Source organism: Thamnophis elegans, chromosome 8 (assembly GCF_009769535.1).
Source record: "Thamnophis elegans isolate rThaEle1 chromosome 8, rThaEle1.pri, whole genome shotgun sequence".
Lineage (NCBI taxonomy): Eukaryota > Metazoa > Chordata > Lepidosauria > Squamata > Colubridae > Thamnophis > Thamnophis elegans.
The window spans coordinates 79,776,320-79,800,951 of NC_045548.1; the positions used below are offsets into that span (position 1 = coordinate 79,776,320).

At 49.9% G+C, this 24,632-nt stretch overlaps 1 protein-coding gene across 1 annotated transcript; it reads right to left on the reverse strand.

Moving 5' to 3' along the window:
• Positions 1 to 2,397: 2,397 nt before the first annotated feature.
• CYHR1 (cysteine and histidine rich 1) lies at positions 2,398 to 22,781 on the reverse strand. Its single transcript, XM_032222604.1, has 4 exons — positions 22,297 to 22,781; positions 7,738 to 7,976; positions 6,613 to 6,824; positions 2,398 to 3,706 (listed from the first exon to the last, which is right to left on the reverse strand). Exons 1-4 carry the CDS (start codon positions 22,663 to 22,665, stop codon positions 3,315 to 3,317), a joined length of 1,212 nt encoding a protein of 403 aa, XP_032078495.1. The 5' UTR covers positions 22,666 to 22,781; the 3' UTR covers positions 2,398 to 3,314.
• Positions 22,782 to 24,632: the final 1,851 nt, after the last annotated feature.

Sequence of the window (24,632 nt, forward strand, 5' to 3'; positions counted from 1 at the left end):
GGAACCATTGCAGGCCGGATTCCCCCAAATGACCCTCAGAATGCAAGTTGAAATATTGCTTAGCCCAGTAGCCTCCAAAAATCACCTATGCACCTTCTTTCTCACACGCTCCAAACCAGAGCTGAGCGATTACGACAACTCCCAGAATTCTGGAAGTTGAAGTCCCCAAGTCTTAAAAAAGTTGCCATAACTGCATAGCCACGTTCTAAATTTAAAGCCCCTCTCCCTTTTCCCTCTGGAAATCCAACTCTTCTAAAGCGGGGCCTGGCCTTGGAGACGGCCGCATCCCTGTAGCATTTCCTTGGGGCAGCTGCTGCTTCCTCCTCCTCCTCCTCCTCCACACTGTACTTCCTCAACGGGAAGAAGGGATGCGCAAAACCCAGTAAGACCTGACAGGCAGGGCGATGCCTCCTTGCAGAACGGTGGGTGGCTTGGCAGGGTGCTGTGTGGAATCAACTTCTGCCCCCCCACGCGGGAAACTTTGAGAGAATTCTTGTGTTCCGGGGGAAAACACAGCCAGCTTCTTCTTCTCTTAAATGAATCCTTCTCCCACATGGACGCCTGTAGCCGCCTCCCCCGGACTGGCTGCAAAACCAGGCCTCCCCCCCCCCCCCCAGGTCAGGTTGACCCAGAATGGAAGGCAGGCTCTGGAACTTTCTTTTACACCCCCCCCAAGGATCAAATAGGCTTTTTTGTTTCAAGGGCTGCAGTGGAAGAGCCTTTTGGACAGCTGTTCCTTGCCCTGCCTCCAAAAGTGAGAGAGACACACGAATGAAAACAAGTTTGGACATTAAGGGAGGCTCTGCTTCTCAGGCAAAGAATCTCTTCTGGGTTTGCAACCTCCTGCCCTTCACAACTAGGCGTGCAAGGGGGGGGGGGGCTTGCCCCACAAACATCATCTGGGCTCCAATATGTATAGAAAGGTTTGGGGGATTGCAGCTGCCACAGGCCTGCAATCGAGGTAACTTAAGTGCGCTACTCTTCAAAGACCGACCCCTGCAGACCGCTGGCAGGCGAGAAGTGCCCGTCACAAGAGGGAAGAGGGATTTCCACTCGGCCTTAGCCAAAAGGCTAAGGAAGCCCAGGCGTGCCAGCTTTGGGGGGGGAGGGGGGGAGTCATAGGGATACCACCTGCAGCTTACTTCGCAGAGATCAAGAGGAGGTTCCTGGTTTAACGTCACCGCCTGAGGCCAACAGATCTGGAGAATTTTGGGAATTCCTGCCTTCTTCACAAACTAGAACTGAAAGAATGATGCCTGGCAACTGACCATTTTCCCTCTGTCGGGCTATTCACCCACTTTTCAAAATTTCAAAACAAGCAGCAAAATAAGGATTTCCCCCGCAAGCCAAGCTGTGGTCTGTTCGCTCCTCAGCAGCTGGTGGCATTCTGGTGAAGACCTCACCAACTTTCTATCAAAGGGGGTGGGGGCGGCAGCCATGCCCCCTTGACAGCCTGTGGACTTCAAATGAGGAATTCTGGGAGTTGAAGTCCAGAAGTCATAAAACGGGCCTATTCTATCGTATCGTCACTGGATTCACACTTGTCTCCAGCCAAACCAAATCAAACAAGCCTCACTGGGGCAGCGTTTCGGATTAACCAAACTGAATTCTGCGGGGCAGCCTGCCCCCTTTCGCATAAAAATAAAACAAAGAGACAAACACAAAAAGCCAGCCTAGCAGCGGGCAGGGCCGTGAGTTGCCCAGGATTCGAAGGCTGTTGTGGGCTTTTCTAAAATCGGATTATGGCCGGGAGGGAGGTAGAAGGAGAAGGAAGTTGTTATCCTTTACCAGCTGCAGGGAGGAAAGCCGCGGGGCCTCACGTGTCTGAAAAACATACCTGATCCAAATAGTTCATACAAAGGGTTAACTGCGGTCGCAAGCTTCCTTTAAAACAAAACAAAAGGTGAGGTGGGGATGCCAGGTTAAGGGTTTGGGAGGAAAAGAAAGAAGATTGACAGCACAATCAACGTATTTCTCATGATACATACTAAAACGGCCATCCACCACCGGCTCCCACGTTAAATTAGGCTTTTAAGAGCAAGAAGCAAATATCCCTGTAGATCTCACTGAAGTCTGGTGAATGTCTCCCACTATCCTCGTCCATAAACTATATATATATCTTCTTCTTCTTCAAAGATACATAAAATCACACTGTTAAATTGCATAATTACTAGAAGAGCCTGCGAACTCATTTTGCACACGGGTCGTTCAAAATACTGGGGAAGTTCCCCCAAAACGGACAAAAGAAATCACCCTGCATTCCGAGAAGAACTGATTTGGGTCGCTTCGATGCCACTTCTTTGCCCAGGGAGGGGTCGTTGGGCTGGGGGAGGGGAGCTAAACAAAAGAGGACAGCGTCAGGAACCCACCAGAAAGGGGGTCCCTGGGTGCTTCTGTGAAGTGCAATTGAAGCCACTTGGAGGGTGCTGCTTCTTGCCAGAAGGGAGCAGCTGCTGGAGGAGGCCTCTCTCGCTCGCTCGCTGGTTGGCCTCCCAGAAACCTGGCATTATGGGAAACAGTCACCAACGCAGCCACAGTGGAAAAAAAGCCGGGGAGGGGGCGAGGGGGAGGCCAGCAGGGAGAACCCCCTGGACTGATACATTCGTGGACCTTTGGTTGCTCTGCTTGTTCTCAGCATGAAGCACCGCTTGGCAGAGCCTGGCATCCTGGCCCTGTGGCATGCACTCCAAAGTAAGAGACTGGCTGGCAACACACCGCCTCTCCCCCCCCCCCCGTTCCTGGGGGTCCCTGAAGCTACCCAACTGCAGAATCCCCACCCCCCACGCACCCTTTTTTTCTCCCGATGCAACAAGACCTGCCCAGCATTTCCAGATGCTCCATAATACTTAGGTCGAAGGTCACCCCACCCCCCCCAGGATGGAAGGACGGGGGTGGGGGGCTCCTCCCAACCCAACTCCCAACAGGGACCCCCCATCATGGAGATCACACACAACCATGAGACAGATGCGGCCTTTTCACAATGTATTGACTGGTAGATTCCCTTGAGACCCCCCCCCCTTTTCAGGCCTCCTCGGTACCCTGCATCAAGCTAACTCCCCGGTCGCCTTTTGGGGGAGGGGGGGCACAAACAGGGGGAGTCAAAGAAGGCAGCGACTACGGTCGCCTGCCCCACATGCAAAAAATGTCCGCTTTTTGTTAAAATAATTGGATAATTGTGGAATTGGGAGGGGGCCGAGGCAGCCGTACGAGGTAACTCTGGTTGAGTGGTGCGTGCTCTGTCTCCCCTCTCTCTCTCTCTGTCTCTCTCCCCCTCTCGCTCTCCCTCGGTCACTCTCCCAGGTGAGCTTATATGCTTACTTCTGTATCTGGAATATAAAGAGGCGCAGGTTGATGTTCTTGGCGGCGAGGAGTTTGTTACATTCCACAGAGTCTATGATGGGGAGCGGCATGTACTCGGTCTCGTTGTTCTCGTTGGAGAAGACGAAGTGGTAGATGACCGGGTTGATCTTCACGTCGTCGTAAGGTCCCTTGAGCAGCAGGAAGGAGCACTCCATGGGCGAGCTGACCTTGCTCTTCAGGATGAGCTGGAAGGAGAGGGTGCGCTTGCAGGAGAGGTTCGGGTTGCGCTCCGAGTCGTTCACCCGGGCCTTCAAGACCCACGTCTGGTTCAGCACCGTGAACCTGGGCGTCTCGTAGTAAAGGCGGGTGATGAAGTCGTCGGTCCGGTACGGGCGAAACTGGACCTCTGCAAGACAGCGAGAAGGAAGGGCGTTTGGGGGGTAGGGGTGGGGGCGTGGAGGGGGTGGGGAAAGAGACAGAAGAGACAAAAAGAAAAAAGGAAAAGCACAATTAAATGAGGGGAACCGGAAGCAGGAAGAAACAAAGCTCGAGTTACCTGTGGCTACTGCGCGTGGCCTTCTCCGACAGGAGACAAGGGTGAGGGTGGCCATTCACAGCTAGTGAGGGGCAGAAGCAATGTGGCTCGTGGGGGAGGAGGAGAAAAGCAGATAAAAATCAATGCATCTCATCACGGCAAAACCACCACAACAACACAAGTTTCATCGTGGCTCAAGACTGGGAAAGAGAGAAGCAACGGGGAAGCTCGGAGACGGTCAATCCAACCACGGCCGAGGAGGGAAGAGGCCCATCTGCAGCCACGGAAGAACGCCCTCGGCCACGTGACAAGAAGCCAGCCTGAGAGTCGGGGACAGGTGAGGTGCAGACGCAGGATGGCCGCGCCCCTGCCTTCTCCCAAGGGGCAGAAGCTCTCGCCGTCGCGGGGGCCTCTTCGGTCTTCTGGCCTCCTCTGGCTCTTGGCATCAAAGTGGCTGCAGCCTCGGGGCTACCTAGGCGGCCGTCCTCCACAGCCAGCAACCACCAGCACTTTTGCCGTGGCCCCGCGACGTCACAGCCAAGGCCGGTCCTTCACGGACAGCAGCTGGGAGGCCTCTCTTCCAGGGTCCACGGGAGACGTCTTGGGAGACCGAAGAGCAGCCAAGGAGATGGCTCCCCAAGTCAACAAGGCAGGCGGCCCTGGAGCCCTTAGGGGTCCCAGACCAAGTGAGGTGATGCATAAAAACCAGATCAGACAAAGTCAGGGAAGATGGCACCTTTATTTTATTACCATTCACAATACACAAATGAGAAGGCACAGTTAGGCATCGTCAAAAGGCAAAACCAAACTAGGTGGCTGGAGAAGCAACTTCGTTTTTGCTTTAAAAAACAGGGCAGAACAGCCTTGGAGGGGAAGGGGAAATACATGAAGACAAAGAACAGTACACCAAATCATTTCGAAGACTCAAGTTTTAGACCCGGCCCCCCCACCCCAAAACACGGCTCAGCCCAGTCCAGCGTCAAGTCTGTTAAAACCCTCGAGAGTCCACCGAGTGTTTTGGGTGATTCAAGTTTATATCAAGATTGTTGGCCCGGTAATTTTTTACAAGTCTTTGGTGTCCCAAACCAATGGAGTTCTCCCAGCACAAACTCAGGGACGGGGCACCTCTGTGGGCAAGTTTGGCTTCGTCGGTGTTTCCAGAGGACGGTTAGGAGGGCACGGCAGCAAAACCTGGACAAAGGAGGCGATGGAGTTATTCAAGCCACACAATCAGCACTTTCGCTCTCTCGGTGTTAAAGCAGCACCACCCGGCCGGCTACAGGCCGTCTCTTTCCTAAGCAGAGGAGGGTCTGTGCCTCTCTTCTCTCACAGGCAGAGGGGCACAGGGTCTGAGAACATCCCGAGGGGGGATCGCCACCTCCCTGCTTCCGACTTCCAACCTGGCCAGGCTGCCCCCCACTCCACCAACCCCCCGGCCCCTCAGCGCTGCCCCTAGGGCGCTGCTGGGCTCTGCAGGAGAGCCATTGCCTCGGGGAGTCCAAATCTGGCAGCACCAGGATCTCCTCCTCGGATCGTTTCCCCGCTCCCCCCCCCCAAACTGTTCCAGCTCTATGATCAAGTAGTTTTCAGCAGAGAGAGAGAGCTGGTCACCTTTCTTCACAGCCGGAATTCCACACCCTGGACTCCCATTGTGTCTCTTTTTGAGCTCTAAGCACCTTTAACTTGGCTAAGAAACAGACTCCGGTGTGTTCTCTGAGGCTCCAGCCTTGGTTGGGTCCGAGAGCGGATTATATCCAGGGAGGCTCTTTCTGTAGAAAACGTGAATATTTATAGGAAAGGAAAGGAGATTTCAGCATCTATTTTCCTCAAGAAACCCCACAGCCACTGACAGAGCCTTTTCCATGCAATTCTGCGGAATCTGCTTTGAGCCTCCTGGGAGATTCGGAGAGAGAGAGAGAGAGAGCCAAGCTTACCTGCGAAGGCAATTTAGGTCCACCGGGCTAAACCCACATTGCTCTCCTTCCCCACCTGGCGCATTTACTTTTCTGACACTGAATGCATGCAGAGGTTGGGAACTTTGTGAACACGGTCATGGAAACCAGAGGCATTTTTCATACCAGGAAATGACAAGCCACTGCAAACTTTCAGAATGCCTACAGCAACCAAGAGGACACTCACCCGCCTGAGCGACGTGGCAGCTAGAAATGCTGACACATTTCATCCCAAAAGAAAGGGCTTTTGCATAAAGCTCACCGGGGAGACGCTATTAAAAACAGCAGAATTCCAAACGAGAGAAAACTCAGCATTTAGTAGACACAGAAGTAGAGAAAGGAGCAGAACCCGGGTTGACTTTCGTTTCTTTTTGCCTGCCGGCCATCTCTGACTGCCACATCTTACCTGCACTTAGGAACGGTCCTTCTTCCCCGTGTCACCAGGGCTGCAGGGGCGTAATCAGCAGAAGGAAGCCGCCTGTGGTTCTCTCCTCAAGCGGCCCCAATTGGACACACAGAACCTGCCAATCCCCCCCCCCCCCCCGCTCCACAACTCACTCACTCCCAGTGCAGTTCAGTGTTGCCACAAGTACAACTAAACCCCGGGCTTCCCTTAAACTTGGATTCTCAAACCAACCAGAGGGAAATCTCCAGGAATCAACATTTGGGGTAGGCGGCCCTGTCTGGACAGCAGAGTCTCTGCATGTTAGGTAAGAGAAATAAGTTAATCAACAGATACCACCGAAATGAGACGCCAGGAGAAAACCACACGCAGGAGCGTCATCCCCGTCAGTGCTGGCGTCCTGGCCGGCCCCCAATAATTACCTGTGTAACCGATCTTCTCGAAGCTGAGCAGACCGAAGATGCTGTTGTAGAGCTGCATTTCCCGTTTATGCGTTTGGTCCATTTCGTCCAGAATCTCCATTAGCTCGTTCCCCGTCTTGGTGGGGTGGGTGCACTCCGCTTCGTGGACCGTGAGTTCGTGGTAAGGGCCCTGCCACGGGCACCCAATCCGCTTGTACTTGCACTGAGTCACCCTGCGGATGGAAAGCGGGGCAGGCCTGCGATGAGCGGGAAGGAAAGGCTGCGCGACGGAGACCGTAGTGGGCCAGAATGGGACAGGGCAACGCTCGGAGGCCCAGAGACTTCAGTGTTTGCCCCGGAGACGATTTGTTCCATGAAAGAAACGACCAGGCCGTCTAATCCTACCACGCACAAGAGCCCAACATTCATTTAAACTAAATACAGTACAGAAGTACAGAAGAATGTTTGTCGCTCAGGGTTGAACTGTGGAATAGAACGAATCGGATTTTATTCGTAGAAGCCTCTAAATCCAGGATCACTACATTCGAACATGCACCTTCTCCTTTCAGTCTGGTATATTCCCTCATTTATATAATCAAGTGAGGCTCTATATAGAATAAGAATCCCCAAACTTGGCAAGAGCTTTGGACTTCAACTCCCAGAATTCCTCAGCCATGGCAACTTATGGACTTCAGCCGTGGCTGGCTGAGCAATTCTGGGAGTTGGAAGTTCACAAGTCTTAAAAGTTGGAATATTTGGAGACCCCTGTATTAAGAGTATAACATGGGAAGATTTTAATTTCAATCATGCTCCATCCTCTCAGAATTTAACTATCTCGATCTCTTTCTTTATCAAACGCATCACATCAGGCAACGCACCCTACAATTTACCTCTGAACACCCCCTTGGCACGGATGTCCCTGCCCGCCACCAGCATTCCGGGATCTACCTATCCTTTCAGGCAGCCAAGGTGAGAGGCCCTCTCAAAAGTGTGGAGCTCCCCTTTCCCAGAATCCCAAGGGAATCCCGGGAGCTACATTCTTCCACCCTAACAGAATGGCAAAGGCAGCTCTCGTCGTTTTCCCTTCAATTTTCTCTCTCTCTTTCTTTTTTTGCACCATTGTAGAAAGCAATCCGTGCCATTTACCTGTCCTGACATTCTTCTTTCTGGTGTCTCTCCAGGAGAGAGCGAGGGAACTGCCTCAGGCAGAAGCCGCACTCCGAGGGAAGTTCGCTCACGGCTTTTTCCACCGCCAGGTTTCGGCAGCAAAGGCTCTTGCTGATCTCGCAGCGACAGTTGGGACAGGTAGCCTGCTCCTCCTTCAGCCGGGCATCTGCGAGCAGGTGGATGAAGCATCCCGCACACATCAAGTGGCCATTGGTACACTGTGGGGGGGGGGGGGGGGGAGAGAGGGAAAGCAGAACTTCAGAGGCCTTCTCCAACAGAAGGCATGGAAACACCCCTGCCTTTTAGCTGCTTTTACAATGGTTCAGCAGCCCTGCCCTCCACAGGATGCTCAGGCAGGTGCTGGTATTGAGAAAGGAGAATAGTTGCAGCTCAGGGTTGACATGGGGGGTGGGGTTGTCTCTGAGCTAGGTAGTTTTCTTGCAGATGTTTCGTTACTGAACTAGGTCAATCATCAGCGCTAGCACTGAGGGTGTTCCCTAGTTTGGGCCGTGAAGCGCTTGCAAGAAAACCCCCAAGCTCAGAGAGCACCAAAAACCTCTCAGGTGCTGGCATTTTAAAGCTGCATTTATTGACTATATACAAAATAAATACGGGACCAAGAAATTCCAGTTAGCCTATGCTTAAGATCAGAAATGATTTAAACTGTTAAAAGTTAGTTCAGTAAGAAGAAGCTAAGGTCAATGTAGAATGTCATTACTTTCTTTATTTCTTTTTTCTCAATAGATTTTAGACTATGTTAGTTAAAAAATCCATACCGTGTACGGGTTCTGGGAAGTCGGGGGGGGGGGAAGGAGGAGGGGGGTTGGGGGGGTGGAGGGAGGGAGGGGCATACAAAAAAATTGTACTTCAATGTTTTAATGATTGACGAATGATGAAATATTTGTTTTTTTTTAAAGAAAATGAGAAATATCAAAGCAATTAATTGTCAAAACATACTAACATCTCATTAAAAATGCTATATTAAAGCTGCATTTGTTCGGTAAGGCCCTCATGGCATCTCTGCATACAGCTACAAAAAGAAGATGGTGCCTCTTCCAGTACGAAACAGCGTGGACAGAGAAAGAATTCGAAGTGCTGCCCACCTCTGCATAGGCATCTTACAGACCACAACCACATTCCACATTCTTGCTTTAAACCCCTCAGGGCCCATGTAAACTCCAGAGGGCAGAACCCAGCCTTTCCCAAAACAGGCACCAGAGCAACTCTGAAGGCCTCTCGTGGAACCGAGGAAGGTGGAGGAGGGTTTTTTTACAGGTCACAGACCAGACAGGTGATGATGGAACATTCTTTGGAGGCCCTTCTACTATGAAGACACTGCTCCCGTTCAAGCTAGGGAAATCGACTGTCAAGGAAAGGCATCCAATCTTTGAGTTATTGTGACTCAACAGGTGAAAATTAATTACAATCCCGGAATGTGGAGCCAGCAAATTACCCAGGGAAGTCTCACCCTTCCACCTTCAAAGACTTATCTATCATCTTTTGAATCAAGCCCAACTCCTGACTTCATGGATACATCCAGGTAGTCTTCGGGTGAACTTCTTCTACAATGCTTTTCCAATTTCCCTGTCTAGTCTTTTAGCTCTGCTGCGTCTTCCATTTAAGTATCAGCCAAGGCTGCTCCTGTTCAGCTTTTCAAGAGCAGGCAAAATCACTTGTATCCTGCTGTTTAAATAAATACAACCTCATGAGCAGCAAGGGGAGGGGGGTGGGAAACAACCCTCCAGTTTTACACGATACCAACTGAGCTGTCTGTAGCTAGGCAGGAGAAAATTGTCAATGGGCAAATGGAGTTGCCCCCATCAACATGACATGCATGGGTTTCCCAAAAGCTTTTGACCTGTACTTTTAAGGATTATTAACTGTTTAAAAATATAAAATAAATAAATACAAAAGCAGCCTAGTTAGAGCAACCATCTTCCCTGTGATGACGTATGGGTGTGAGAGTTGGACATTAAGAACGGCTGATTGAAGAATTGACGCCTTTGAACCGGGGTGTTGGGTGTAAATTACTACATGTACTATGGCCAGCCAGAACAACCAAGAGGGAGGCGTTAAATTGTATAAAACCAGACATATCATTAGACCAGTGTTTCTCAACCTTGGCAACTTGAAGATGTCTGGACTTCAAGTCCCAGAATTCCCCAGCCAGCGAATGCTGGCTGGGGAATTCTGGGACTTGAAGTCCAGACATCTTCAAGTTGCCAGGGTTGAGAAACACTGCATTAGACGGTAAAATCATAAGACCGCATCTGATTTACTTTGGCCATGTTAAAGCATGCAAATTCATTGGAGAGAGCAGTGATGCTAGGAACGGTTCGTGGAACAAGAAGGGGCAAGCAACGAACAGGCTGGGTTGATGCCATCGAAGCGGATACAAAGATGAACACCCAACAACTGAAAGAAGCTGTGATTGACCAGGTAGCCTATAAAGCAGTGTTTCTCAACCTTGGCAACTTGAAGATGTCTGGACTTCAACTCCCAGAATTCCCCAGCCAGCATTCAATTTATTTTCCAAAGCACCAGAAGGCAAGCGAAGCAGCAATGGGTGGAAACTAATCAAAGGGAGAAGCAGTCTGGAACTAAGGAGAAACTTCCTAACAGTGAGAATAATAAACCAGTGGAACAATTTGCCTCCAGAAGATGTGGGGGCTCCATCACTGGAGGTTTTTAAGAAAAGACTGGACAGCCATTTGTCTGAAATGGTACAGGGTCTCCTGCCTGAGCAGGGGGTTGGACTAGAAGACCTCCAAGGTCCCTTCCAGCTCTATTCGGATTAATCCTGCTGTGAATAGAGTACAGTGTGTGCTTACTTGGCTTCCCAAAGCAATCAATCCGTGCTTTTCTAAAGTCAGCTGCGGCTGATTACATCCACGCATGTTCTTGGGGGTGTCATGGAAGACATTTGCCCTTGCGGAAAGATTTTCGACTTCCGAGTCTAACATCCTGATCACCATCTCGATTTCCATCTGCTACAACAAGGCTATTTATGATCCCAAGCTCTTCAGAAAGGAGAGCCTCTCCTGGATGTTGATAGCATTCAAGACTGCTGGCCATTCATCTCCTTAGATTACAGGTACTCCTTGACTTAGCACAGTTCATTTAGTGGCTGTTCGAAATTACAACAGCAGTGAAAAAGAGACTTACAGCCGTTTCCCACTTTTATGGCCATTGCAGCATCCCCATGGTCATGTTATGAAAATTCAGATGCTCAACAACTCAGATGCTTGACAACGTCACAGTGTCCCTGGGTCATGCGATCCCATTTGGAGACCTTCTGACAAGCAACGTCAATGGGGAAGCCAGAGCCACTTAACAACAGTGTCACTAACTTAACAACTGCATTGATTCACTTAGCAATAGCAGTTAGACTTATCTACCGCTTCATAGGGCTTTCAGCCCTCTCTAAGCGGTTTACAGAGTCAGCATATCGCCCCCACAGTCTGGGTCCTCATTTCACCCACCTCGGAAGGATGGAAGGCTGAGTCAACCTTGAGCCGGGTGAGATTAGAACCGCCGAACTGCAGATAACAGTCAGCTGAAGTGGCCTGCAGTACTGCACCCTAACCACTGCGCCACCTCGGCTCTTAATGGTGGCAAGGAAGGCTGGCAAAAATCACTTAACAAATGTCTCACTTAGGATAAAATACTTTTTGGGCTCAGTTGTGGTTGTGAAGTCAAGGATTACCTGTGCTGCACTACCACTTCGCAGTTGCACAATAAAGATATAATCCTTTTCGTTGTAGGTCAGTGTTTAAACATAATAATTGGCTGCAACTCCAAGGAAAGGCAGACACATCTGTTTCCACTGAAACTCCCCCAAATCCTGCAATCAAAGCATCGGCTGCTTTAAACACCTCGTTATCTGTACTCCAATAGCTCCCAGCTCAGTAAGAGAACTTTACTCAATTATCCCACTGCTTTCCTTCTTTGTGACTTTCAAACAACTTCACCTCCACCCAAGAGACGAGGGACAGCGCGCAGAGGAAGGTCCTGGTCATTATTGCCAACAGATGTTAAAACCTCCTGGAAGAAATCAGTAGATAAGATTTCTTGTGGGAGGCTTTCAAACCTCAAAAGCACTGCTCAGTATAATCATTGCCGGCTTCTTGTTATATGAAATATTTGTTCACCCAGCTATCACTTCAAGGGAGTTTCTCCAATTAATGAAATAGTTGCTAAAAAGAAAGGGTTGGCACTATAAGCAGGACAAGAAAGGATGGACAGGAATTTACCAAGGAGCATTCCAATCTAGAAATAAGGAGGGATTTCCAGACAGCTAGAGCAATTAATCAGTGGAATGGTTTGCCTCTGGAAGTTGTGGGTGCGCCATTACTGGAGGTTTTAAGAAGAGATTAGACCAGTGTTTCTCAACCTTGGCAACTTGAAGATGTCCGGACTTCAACTCCCAGAATTCCCCAGCCAGCATTCGCTTCTCTGGGAGTTGAAGTCCGGACATCTTCAAGTTGCCAAGGTTGAGAAACACTGGATTAGACCACCATTTGTCTGAACTGGTATAGAGTCTTTGGCCTTGGGCAGGGGGGGCTGGGACCTCCAAGGCCCCTCCCAACTGTTCTTCCGTTACATATCCAGACTCAACAAATTCACTGGTTGGCACTGCCTACAGGAGGTTATCAGGAACCAGGACACAGCTGGACTCAAGATCAGCCATTTTCCAGAGGGATTCCAGAATCAAATTGTTTCAGCGATGTTGCAAATCATTTTTTTTTCCTAGATCCCTGAAATTCCAGATTAAGAATTATTAATTCATGAAACTAAATTTTATCAAGCCCTAGGGTTTTAATACTACAGAGACAGAGAGGAAGAAGTCGGGTTTCTGCTATTTTCTCCCCAGGATCTTTTCAGCGATAAGGAAATAAGTTGTTAAGAAAGATCCAGACGTACTTATGGTTTTTTCTGCCTGGATACAGAATAGTCTCGTTCCCGTGTTTATTTAACAATGGTTTGATAACAAGAAAAATGCACTATGCCCTTTTTGTAGCTTTGAGAAAAACCACAGGAAAAAGTAGGTCACCTTATATCCTGTTGTGCTACAGGTCCATATTCTTAGTGACCAACAGTCTTTTCCACGAAAGCTTTTCCTGATCATACTCATCCTATTTCTTGAGTAGAACAATGGCTCCATTTATACCAGCCCTTGTTCTGTTCAACGTTTCAGTCCTACAGCCTCGAAGAGAACATCACTCTCACTTCTTTAGTTCTACAGATTTTAAACCAAGATCAACTAATTTTATTAAAGTTCCAAAAAAATCCCTCCTGAGTCCCAATGAGGAAAACCGTGAGTACTTTAAATAGAGCAATTATTTACAGGGCGAATAAGCAGCTCCAGTCTGCGACTCCAAGTACAATCCCCCAGTACACTTGAGATTAAAAACCTACAATTGGCTAAGAACAGCGACTGGAAATACTCCTGTGGAATCGGAAGTCCTGAATACTAACATTAACAATAATAAAAGGAAGTCCAAACTCACAACCCTTGGCTTGGGGGAATAAGGAGGTTTTTGCCGTCTTCTTAAAAGCCAGAAAGGAAGGGGTGAATTATGAATCAGGTGTACGCTTTTGCAGAAGGGGTGAGTGGCTGAAAAGGCATATTTGCATGGCCACTGAAGGTAACAATCTCTGAAGAGACGTAGCTAAAAATCGATGCAACATCATCTTCATACAGAACCGGATTAACTTTTCCTCCAAGGTTGTCTGCAATAGCAGCCTAACTTTCTCCGCAACCAAAAGGGGAGGTTAGAGACAGATCAACAATTGTCCAGTATACCTGGGTTAAGCAATGGCTACTTGAGAAAAGGGTGCCTCACCGCCACTTGCAAAGAAGGAGTTACATCCCCTTCTTCTAAAGCAGTGTTTCCCAACCTTGGCAACTTGAAGATGTCCGGACTTCAACTCCCAGAATTCCCCAGCCGGCTGGCTGGGGAATTTTGGGAGTTGAAGTCCGGACATCTTCAAGTTGCCAAGGTTGGGAAACACTGTTCTAAAGAACAAATGAAGAGAGTCACCGGATCACAATTTACCCACAGAAGAATCTGGAGACATCGTGCTATTCTGCCTTATTGCCACAGCAGAGGTCCCTTATTGATTAGGTTCATCCTGTGCCACTGGGGCTTTGGGCATCCCTTGGGTTGGATCTGTTCTGTGCTGCTCTGCAGAAAACTAACCCCTGCTCTCTAATCTTCCCAAGAAGCTTCTAAAGCAGCTGTTCTCAACCTGTGGGTCGCGACCCCTTTTGGGGGTCGAAAGACCTTTTCACAGTGGTCACCGAGGAGCCTCCCGTGGAGGAGAGGCTGGCGAGAAGCCAGTCCCGAAGGGAAGGAGTAGCTTGGATTTCCTGCGCGGTGGAAGGAGGGGGGTGTGTGTGGTGGGTGGGTGGGGGAAAAGTAGGAGCCGGAATGGAGGCGAGGAGGGGGGAAAGAGAAACGCGCACAGCACAGAGAGCGCTGGGAAAGCAGCTCGCTCCGAGTGATGGAGGTTGATGGGCAGAGCTACGGAAGGCAAGAGGTACCATTTCTGAGGCGTAAAACAAGGCAGGGAAAATAAAGGAACGTGGGATGCGCGTACGCTGAGATTCCCTCTTAAACCCGTTACCCATGCTTAGCAATCTCTCTGCTGACCCAATCGCGCAATCTGCTCTCCGCCCCGAGAAGACACGAGCCTCTCGCCTGCTTTTGCGATTCTGCGTCCTTTGCCGGCAACTGTCGGGAAGAGCTCCAGCCCTTTTCTTGCGGTCATCTCTTGCGCACGTGCAAGCGAAATACGCTCCTGGGCCAGGATCAAGGCGGAGGGGACAACAACCCTCCTCCCGCTGTCGCCACTGCGCAAGGAGGGGAGTAACTGGGTACGCAGCGCAGGGGAGCCACGCTGCGCAGGAGACTCCTCAGGGCCAGACTCAGGTCAGCGCGAGCCGCGGTCCCCTTCGTGTTGGCTCAGGAAGGAGGGGAATGGGGAGCAGCAGCAGCAGCTGGTTGGGTGCAGGGAGGGAAGAGCTCCGGTTCTCCTGCGCTGCACAGGGCTCTCCTTGCGAAGGGCTCTGGAGCTCTTCCCTCTCTGCATCCCGAGACGGCTGCTCCGGCTCTGTCATGAGCCAACACGAAGGGGACCGACCGGAGTCTGGTGCTGAGGAGTCTCCTGCACAGCGCAGCCAGCTACTCACTTCTCAGTGGCGGCAGCGGAAGGAGTCGCTGTCTCTGCTGCCGTGATCCTGGCCCAGGAGGGTATTTTGTTTGCACGCGCAAGAAAGAGATTAGGTTTAGGTTTTTAGGTTTTATTGGGATTTATATGCCGCCCTTTTCCCTGAGGGGACTCAGGGCGGCTTACAACCACAGGGGAGGGGAAGTGCAAGGTCAAAACAAACACTTTGTGAACAAAAGAAAAATAATAAAACACAACTTTCATTCAGCAATCAAACACTCGGGCGGGTAATTGGAAGCCTATCCCCAGGCCTGCTGGGAGAGCCAGATCTTGAGGGCTGCGCGGAAGGTCTGGATCGTGGTGAGGGTGCGGATCTCCATGGGGAGCTCGTTCCATAGGGTCGGGGCAGCAACAGAAAAGGCTCTCCTCCGTGTGGTCGCCAGTCGACATTGACTGGCAGATGGGATTCGGAGGAGGCCCAGTCTGTGCGATCTGATTGGTCGATTTAGGGAGGTAATCGGCAGAAGGCGGTCTCTCAAGTACCCAGATCCACTACCATGGAGTGCTTTAAAGATGGTCATCATTATCCTGAAGCGCACCCGGAGACCAACAGGCAGCCAGTGCAGCTCGCGGAGGACAGGTGTAACGTGGGCGAACCGAGGTGCGCCCACTATCACTCGCGCGGCTGCATTCTGGACTAGCTGCAGTCGCCGGATGCACTTCAAGGGCAACCCCATGTAGAGCCCATTGCAGTATTCCAGCCTAGAGATCACAAGGGCTCGAGTGACTGTTGTGAGGGCCCCCCGATCTAGGTAGGGCCGCAACTGGCGGACCAGGCGAACCTGGGCAAATGCCCCCCTGGTCACAGCTGACAGCTGATGGTCAAAAGTCAGCTGTGGATCCAGGAGGACTCCTAAGTTGCGAACCCTATCTGAGGGGTATAAAATTTGACCCCCCAGCCTAAGCGTTGGTGTATTAGCCAAATTATTGGGGGGGAAACACAACAGCCACTCGGTCTTATCCGGGTTGAGCACCAGTTTGTTAGCACTCATCCAGTTCTTAACGGCCTCCAGACCCCGGTTCATCACGTCCACCGCTTCATTGAGTTGGCACGGGGCGGACAGATACAATTGCGTATCGTCCGCATATTGATGGTATTTTATCCCGTGCCTCCGAATGATGAAAGAGAAAAGGGGTAGAAAGAGATAGATATATATAGAGAGAGACAAATGAAAGAGAGCTGGAAGGAGAGAATGGGAGAGGGGGAAAAGAGAGGGAAACAAATTAGAGGGAGAGGGGGGAGAGGGAGAAAGAAATGAAAGAGCTGAAGGGAGAGAATGAGAGAGAGGGAAAAGAGAGGGAAACAAATCAGGGGGAAAGAAAGGAAGAAAAAAGAGAGAAAAAAGAAACTTTTTCAGACCTATGACGAAAGCAATGGCAAGCTCGATCTCTTGCTAAGAAAACTGCAGTTTGACAGAAGGCACAAATTGGAAGCAAGCCTGATTTCTTTTTAAAGAAAATAATAAGAGATGGCAAAAAATGCATCTGAAAATAAGATTATTTATAATTTTGGATAACATATTGTATTGTCAAACTCAAAAGAAATCAAAATATATATCCTATTGCTGTTAGTACAATCTTGCCGGCTTCTATCAACTTAAGAGTTCACTATGAAAAGATTCCAGAGAAGCCATTTTCTACAGTTAATACCTTTATTTTGGATTTGCTATCGTATTCAATGAGAAAGGAAGAAAAAGGAAGAGGGAAAGGAAAGGAGAGAAAGGAAGAAGAGAAAGGGAGAGGAAAAATAGAGAAAAACAGAAATGAGAGGGAGGGGGAGAGAAAAGAGAGGGACCCTATTCCCACAGAAAACAGAACCATGAAACCTTGGTAGGCATGTGGGGGGGGGGGATGTCATATGACTGGGTGGGAGTGATATTGAGTTGGCCGCACCCACCCAGATTTGGTGGCTCCCGGTGTTACATAGCAGCAACGAAAATACTTTTATGGTTGTGGGTCACCACAACATGAGGAAGTGTATTAAAGGGTCGCAGCATTAGGAAGGTTGAGAACCACTGGTCTAAAGGCATCTTTCACCTGGTCATTATCCTGATGGGAAGGTCAGCGAAAGGTGCAATTGGTATCCAAAGCAAAGCTACTATTTCAGCAGAAGGTTAAGGCCTTGGCAATCTTTGCCTGCCACCCATTCCAAAAGCTCTCCAGGCAAACCCCTGGAAACCATAGAGTTCCATTAAGGGCCTACAGGCAGCTCAATTAAATGGGCCCTTCCTCCCTCTGGAGCAGTGTTTCTTAACCTTGGGGACTTTAAGTCCCGTGGACTTCAACTCCCAGAATTCTGGGAGTTGAAGTCCACGGGACTTAAAGTCGCCAAGGTTAAGAAACACTGCTCTGGAGCTTTGTGGCCTCCAAACTTGGCAACTTTTAAGACTTGTGGACTTCAGCTCTGGCTGAGGAATTCTGGAAGTTGAAGTCCCCGAGTCTTAAAAGTTGCCATGTTTGGTGACTTCTGCCCTATAAGCAGTCACGATTTGGCCGTGAGAAGGGGCAGATGTTAACATCTCTAAAACCTTGGATGGTGAGAAAACGAAAACTAGGATGTGACCTTCAAATATGCACCGGACACTGGATGTCACACGGTAGATCTAGAGTTGTACGAAGTCTTAGGCAAGCCAAGGCTCTGGGGAACAATCGGCCTCAGGAACTCCACCTTGCCAACCCCAGGATCATGCCAAGGAGCTCAGACTGAGAAAGTGCCCTGTAGCAGGAGGCCTGCCACATGATCAGCATTGCCATCTGGTCCCTGATCCAACTGTACCATTAAGACCGCCCATCTAGTGGTCTACATGACAAGAGCCACTTGTGATGCCAACAGGATTCCAGATTCCAGCTACCAGCTCGTTGACTTGAGCTGCTGGGAGACCCAGAAAGACACGTCTGAGAGGTAAATATTCCACTCCGTGCCAGTCCTCCCATTCACGCTCATCATGAGGCAAGGCGTGGCATTCCCAGCAACAGGTAGAACTCCAGGGCTCCAAGGAAAATTAGGAGCCAGAAGTAGGAATATAGCCACACACCCTTCCCACAAAGCAGCCTCATCCCTGCCTCCAACCATCTCCCCCCCCACCCCACATTATGAAGGAATACAATGCTTTTCCAAAATAGCCAAAGCGTTTTTTAAACCAATAAGAATTATTGGAATCCCCAGGAAAGAAAAACAAGTGGAAACTTAACAAGCCTCAATGCCACAAATATGCCACACCTCCTTATTGGCCACACTAACTAGGTTTGTTAGGCTACTCATATCTAGGAAAAGAAAAAAGAAAAGGGCAAGTAGGATCTATTGTTTGGGACTCCAATCCTGGTTGACTTCTATGCGGGGGGGAGGACCTTGCACATGGAAATAGGGGAGAAGGTAGAAGCATGCACCTCCATGAAGCTCTGATAGAGACCTGTTAAGCCTGTTACTTTAGAGCAGGACTCTCCAAACTTGGCAATTTAAAAAGATGCTTCAAGCATGGCTGGCTGGGGAATTCTGGGAGTTGAAGTTCACAAGTCTTAAAGTTGCCACGTTTGGGGACCCTGCTTGAGAGTTCTGCTACTCTATGTGGTCTTGGACAAGAGGGCAGCCATCACCAAATGCCAAGTGCAGAGGTTTTATTCCTGCAAATAATTTCCTTAGCCCAGAGTTTAATTATACTTCACTATCATTTTATGATGATGGCACAATTCTATGCAACAGACAGAAAATACCATGGAGATTTCAGATGCCACACAACCATGGTCATGACCTTTACATTTAGAAATTTAACCAACATAGATTACATGCCACTATTACATGGTCACACAACTTGGTTGAATTCAGTCCCCTTTATATCTATATCTATCTATATCTATCTATATCTATCTATATCTATCTATATCTATCTATATCTATCTATATCTATCTATATCTATCTATATCTATCTATATCTATCTATATCTATATCTATCTCTCTCTCTATCTCTATCTCTCTATCTCTCTATCTCTCTATCTCTCTATCTATCTCTCTATCTCTCTATCTCTCTATCTATAGTATCTCTAGTGCAGTGTTTCTCAACCTTGGCAACTTGACATTGGCATTCGCTGGCTGGGGAATTCTGGGAGTTGAAGTCCGGACATCTTCAAGTTGCCAAGGTTGAGAAACACTGCTCTAGTGTATGTATGTATGTATCTATGTATGTATGTGTATAATACAAATGAACATTTAAAGCTGGAACCGAGGAGGAAGAGAGAACAGATGGCCATTCTTCCCTCTCCCAGGAAAGGAACCACTAAAGCATAACTGGACAAAAGTCCATTTAACTGTTGGCTTGTTTACTTGGCTGCTTTGTCCAAATAGCCTTTTATTTTGGCTTCTTTGACCTAAAATGATGACAGGAACTGGAAAGAGAAATAGAATAGAATTCTTTATTGGCCAAGTGTGATTGGACACTCAAGGACTTAGCGCTCCCCTCAAGCCAAAAAGACTGCTCAAAAGAACAATCTGGAAGACTAAGAAGGGAATGCAGCTTGACCGACCACCCTATGCTCCCTTGCAGAACATTCTTTCATGCCAAAACAGAGACAAAAACAAGTATCCACCTGATGCCACCATCTTGATTTCATCCGACAGCCTGAAAAATCTAAAACATGCTTTTTTTTTAATCAGGAAATTCACTATGAATTGTAAAAAATACTTGCTTGTCCCGTCATGGATTCTGAATGTTAAAAGATGTCTGTATTTCTTTTGTGGCCTCTCTTCCTTTCATACTAGAAAGCAACTTTAACTTCTCCCTGCTCATTTTTGTAACAATCAAGTCTTAACATTTACATTGAGTAAAAGAAATAAATTGGACTGGGAGGAAAAGGTTCAACTCTTCTGTGTTCCAGTCCAGTTTTATCTGAACACCTAGTTGTTAAAAAAAATTAGCAGCAAAGTATTATTAAAAACACCTTACTGGGGAGAGAAGCATACCTGTTCAGCAAATGTTTGTCAAAAACAATTAACCTTTGTGAACCCAACCTATCAATGTCCTAGCTACATAAGTTCCTCTTTTCTTTCCTATACCTCCATCCTTCAGTCTCCAATACTTTCCTGTAATAACTAGGGTGCCTGTTTACAGTATATATCTTTATGCAGAAGCCTCAATATACAAAATGTTCTCATGGACAGTCTCATAAAAAGAAAAAGCAGCAAAGATGATAATATCCCAGTGATTCCTAAGAACAGTAAGTGCGCTGGGTGGTCTAAAAGTCTGCTATCCAATTATAAAGGATGGTTTTGAACCCAATTTTTATGACAAAACAATAACATGTATAAATCCAACTACAAAAGACCAATTCATGCAGTAGCTTATTTTGGCTTATTATGGAAAGCCTTCTTCCTGGAATTTTCAATTATTTTAAATTTCAAATACTACCAGGAGAAAAGGGAAACCCTCGGAACCATTTCTTTCCCCACAGCACTGCATCTCAAAATAAGGCTCAATCAGAAAACCTTTATAAGGCTGTGTTACAAAAACTGACGCTAAACCTGCCGGCCTAAAAGACCCAACAGGGAGATGTTACGATAAGAAGAACCACACCTGATGAGCAGACAAAAGGGGAAAGGCTAGCAGGTGGTGGAAGGGCAAGGAACAAGCTAGAAAATGGGTTTTCTACCTTTATGCAGAAGGCAGCATATTGTATACACAACATCTGTAAAAGCACAAGTGAGTCACGCTAGGCCAGTGTTTCTCAACCTTGGCAACTTTAACTCCTGTGGACTTCAACTCCCAGAATAATCCCAGCACAGCTGGCTGGGGGATTCTGGGAGTTGAAGTCCATAGGACTTAAAAGTCACCAGGTTGAGAAAGACTGCCCTAGGCGAATGAGCCGCCTTTAACACATCCCCTTCCTAAGGTTCCCAGCAACCCTACCCTCATCTTCCTTGCGGTTGTGTTCCAAAGGCAGCACGCCACACCGTTCTTCACTTACCTTTATCACACAGGTTACTGCAAACCTCTCCTCCCACCCCCCCAAAAGCTCTCCTTTTCCTTCCTTGCTTCCCGTTCAAAAAACCAGCACACCACACCATTAACTTACCTTTATCACATAGGTGGACTCCAAGCCCCCCCACCCCACGAAAGAGATAAGAGGAAGATTCATTCCTGCAATTACTCTATTAAAAGCACCCATGTACGGGGCACCCCAAAGGTGTTTTTTTCAGGAGGCAACTGGACTTTGTGTTTTTTTTTTCCTTTTGATGACGTTTTGCTTCTCATCCAAGCTTCTTCAGCTCTGAAGTGGGGGGGGGGGCTTGTGAAACATCCAGCCCCACGGGAATTGTGAATGTTGCATTTTTTTTTTTAAGTGTTGTTTTGTCTATTTATCCCCTTTCCCTTGTCTGTTGTGAGCCGCCCTGAGTCCTCCGGGAGTGGGCGGCATACAAGACAAATAAAATGACTGGGGGGGGGAATGGAAGGATTTATACTCCTTGCAGCGAATCCTTGCAATGAAATCCCTCCATTCAGTCAGAGCTGAAGAAGCTTCTTGGATGAGAAGCGAAACGTCTTCAAAAGGAAAATAAAAACTAGGGAAGTCCAGTTGCCTCTTTGGGGGGGGGGGGAGAAAGCCCCTTTGGGACAACTATGATTTGGGTGATTGGGAATGTCTACAGCAGTGTTTCCCAACCTTGGCAACTTGAAGATGTCTGGACTTCAACTCCCAGAATTCCCCAGCCAGCATTCGCTGGCTGGGGAATTCTGGGAGTTGAAGTCCAGACATCTTCAAGTTGCCAAAGGTTGGGAAACACTGGTCTACAGACCCGTGTATGAGGCACCTTACGGGATGTCGTTTCTTAAGAGAAGGGGCGTCCAAAACCAACCTTGGCAACTTTAAGGCATGGGGGGACTCTCCCCTCCCAGCAATTCCCCAGTCTTAAAATTGGCAAGGTTGGTGGGAGACCCCCTGCTTCTAGGGCAGGAAAGCCCCTTTTCCAGGTATCCAGGCTGGTAAAACTCGGGGACACACACACACACACATGCCAGGCTTTGCTGCAGAGACACCCCCCCCCAATCCCTTACAGAGCCCCCTCCCCAAAAGGCTTCCCTGCCCACCACTCCCAGCCATGCAGTCCAGGTGAGGGGGGGGTGTGGGGGGGGCCCTCTGGAAAAAGGCAGCCCTTCCAGTCATGGGGTTTTGGGGAGGGGAGTGTTGAAGAGCTCGCCCCCCACCCTTCCCTCCAGGACTGCTGCCCCCCTCCCCAAATCTGCAGCGGAAAGACCCTCCCCCTCCCTGACCCCCCCACCCCACCCCCAGGGAGGGAGGGAGGGGCTGGCCGCACCTGGTAGACGGAGGCCTTGGGCAGGTCGAGGCACACCGTGCAGCACAGCACCGAGTAGAGCCGCTCCTCCAGCTTCACGCCGCCGCCGCCGCCGCTACCGCCGCCCTCGGCCCCGCCGGGCAGCTTGAGCCGCTTCTTTGGCGGCGCGTCGGAGTCTCGGTCGCCGCCGGGCTCGGACTGGCCCTGCCGGCCGCCGCCGACCCCCGCGCCCGCCCCGCCGACCCCGAGCGGGGGCCCCGGCTCCTCAGGGCCCGGGCCCGCCGCGGCCGCCACCGCGTCCCCCAGCACCAGCGGCCCTGCGGCCGCCACGCCGGCCACCGCGGCGGCCGCCACCCCGCTGCCGGGCTCCCGCTCGTCCGGCGCCGACATGCTCTGGCTCGGGCGCGGCTTTAGCCCTCGGTGGTCAGCCCCGGTCTGGCCGCCTCAGGCGCCGCCATCTTGGTTTGGCTCCTTCCCCAGGCAGGCGGCGGGCGGGCGCCGTCGGGCCACGCCCCCCCAGGGCTCGCTCAGCCAATCCCCGCCGCCCGCTCACGCCCGACCTCCGTCAATAGCACCACGCAGGGCAGCGCGTGAGCCTGCGAGACAAACAGCGACCTCCTCCAATCGCTACGCGCAGCCGGAAACGGACAGGGCGCGCGGCTGCTCAGCGTTGACGCTTTTAAGGACCCGCCAATTAGCGGTCTTTGAGGGCGGGGCCCGGGGCGGGAGGAGGGGCCCGCCGGGAGGAACCCCAAGGACGAATGGCGGGGCACGCCCAAAGCAGCGGCAGCCTATCCGCGGCGGGGGCGTGGCCGGGTATGGGCGAGGCCGCCTGGGAGGGACGCAGGTGAGGCCAGCTGGCGATCCCCAACCGGGCGCCCGCCAGGTGAATCCATGCTGGGACGCCCTCCTGCCGGGGCGAGGCTAATGAGAGCGGATCAGCTGGGGCTGGTTGAGGCGGCCTCGTTCCTTCTGCCCGCTGGCCGCCTTCCTGCCGACCCCAAAGGCAATGATTATGCGCTGCCATCCAATCCTCTTTGACTGCTAGCAGGTCTTCCTCGACTTACAACCATTTCGTTTAGTGACCGTTCCAAGTTACAACAGCACTGGGGAAAAATTGACGCAGGACTTTTTTTTTGACACTAGAGACCATTGCAGCATCCCAGGTTCAGGTGATCAAAATCTGAGCTTATGCCGGTTGTTTCGTCCTGGGGGGGGTCACACAATCCCCTTTGCCACCTTCTGACAAGCAAAGCAATGAGGAAGCCAGATTCCCGTTACCGACTGGCAGCGATTCACTTAACAACAGTGGCACGGAAAGTTGTAGAATGGGGGCAAATTCACTTAACTGTGTTAGCAGTGGGAATTTGGGGCTGAGTTGCTGTCTACCTACAGACAGATCAGGGGTGGGGAAAGTATGGCAACTTTAGGATCTGTGGACTTCAGCTCTCAGAAGTCCAAAGCTCCTGAAGGCAGGACAAGAAGCAATGGGTGGAAACTAATCAAGGAGAGAAGCAACATGGAATTGAGGAGAAACTTCCTAACGGTGAGGACAATTAGCCAGTGAACAGAAGTTGCCAGCAGAAGTTGTGGGTGCTCCATCACTGGAGGTTTTTTAAGAAGAGACTGGATGGCCACTTGTCTGAAATGGCATAGAGTCTCCCGCTTGAGCAGGGGGCTGGACTAGAAGACCTCCAAGGTCCCTTCCAGCTCCATTCTGATTGAAATGGCATAGGGTCTCCTGCTTGAGCAAGAGGCTGGACTAGAAGACCTCCAAGGTCCCTTCCAGTTCCATTCTGATTGAAATGGCATAGGGTCTCCTGCTTGAGCAAGAGGCTGGACTAGAAGACCTCCAAGGTCCCTTCCAGCTCCATTCTGATTGAAATGGCACAGGGTCTCCCGCTTGAGCAGGGGTTGGACTAGAAGACCTCCAAGGTTTGATTTTGATTTGATTTGATTTTATTGACATTTGTAGGCTGCCCTTTTCCCTGAGGGGACTCAGGGCGGCTCACATAAAATCAGGGAAGGGGAAATGCAGACAATAACATAGACACATATAATAAAAACAGTAAACAACATGCATTCATCATTCGGGAGGGGCAACTATCTTCATCCCCAGGCCTGACGGGCTAGCCAGTTCTTCAAGGCTGTGCGGAAGGCCTGGACGGTGGTCCCTTCCAGCTCCATTTTGATTGAAATGGCATAGGGTCTCCTGATTGAGCAGGGGTTGGACTAGAAGACCTCCAAGGTCCCTTCCAGCTCCATTCTGATTGAAATGGCATAGGGTCTCCTGCTTGAGCAGGGGCTGGACTAGAAGACCTCCAAGGTCCCTTCCAGCTCTATTCTGATTGAAATGG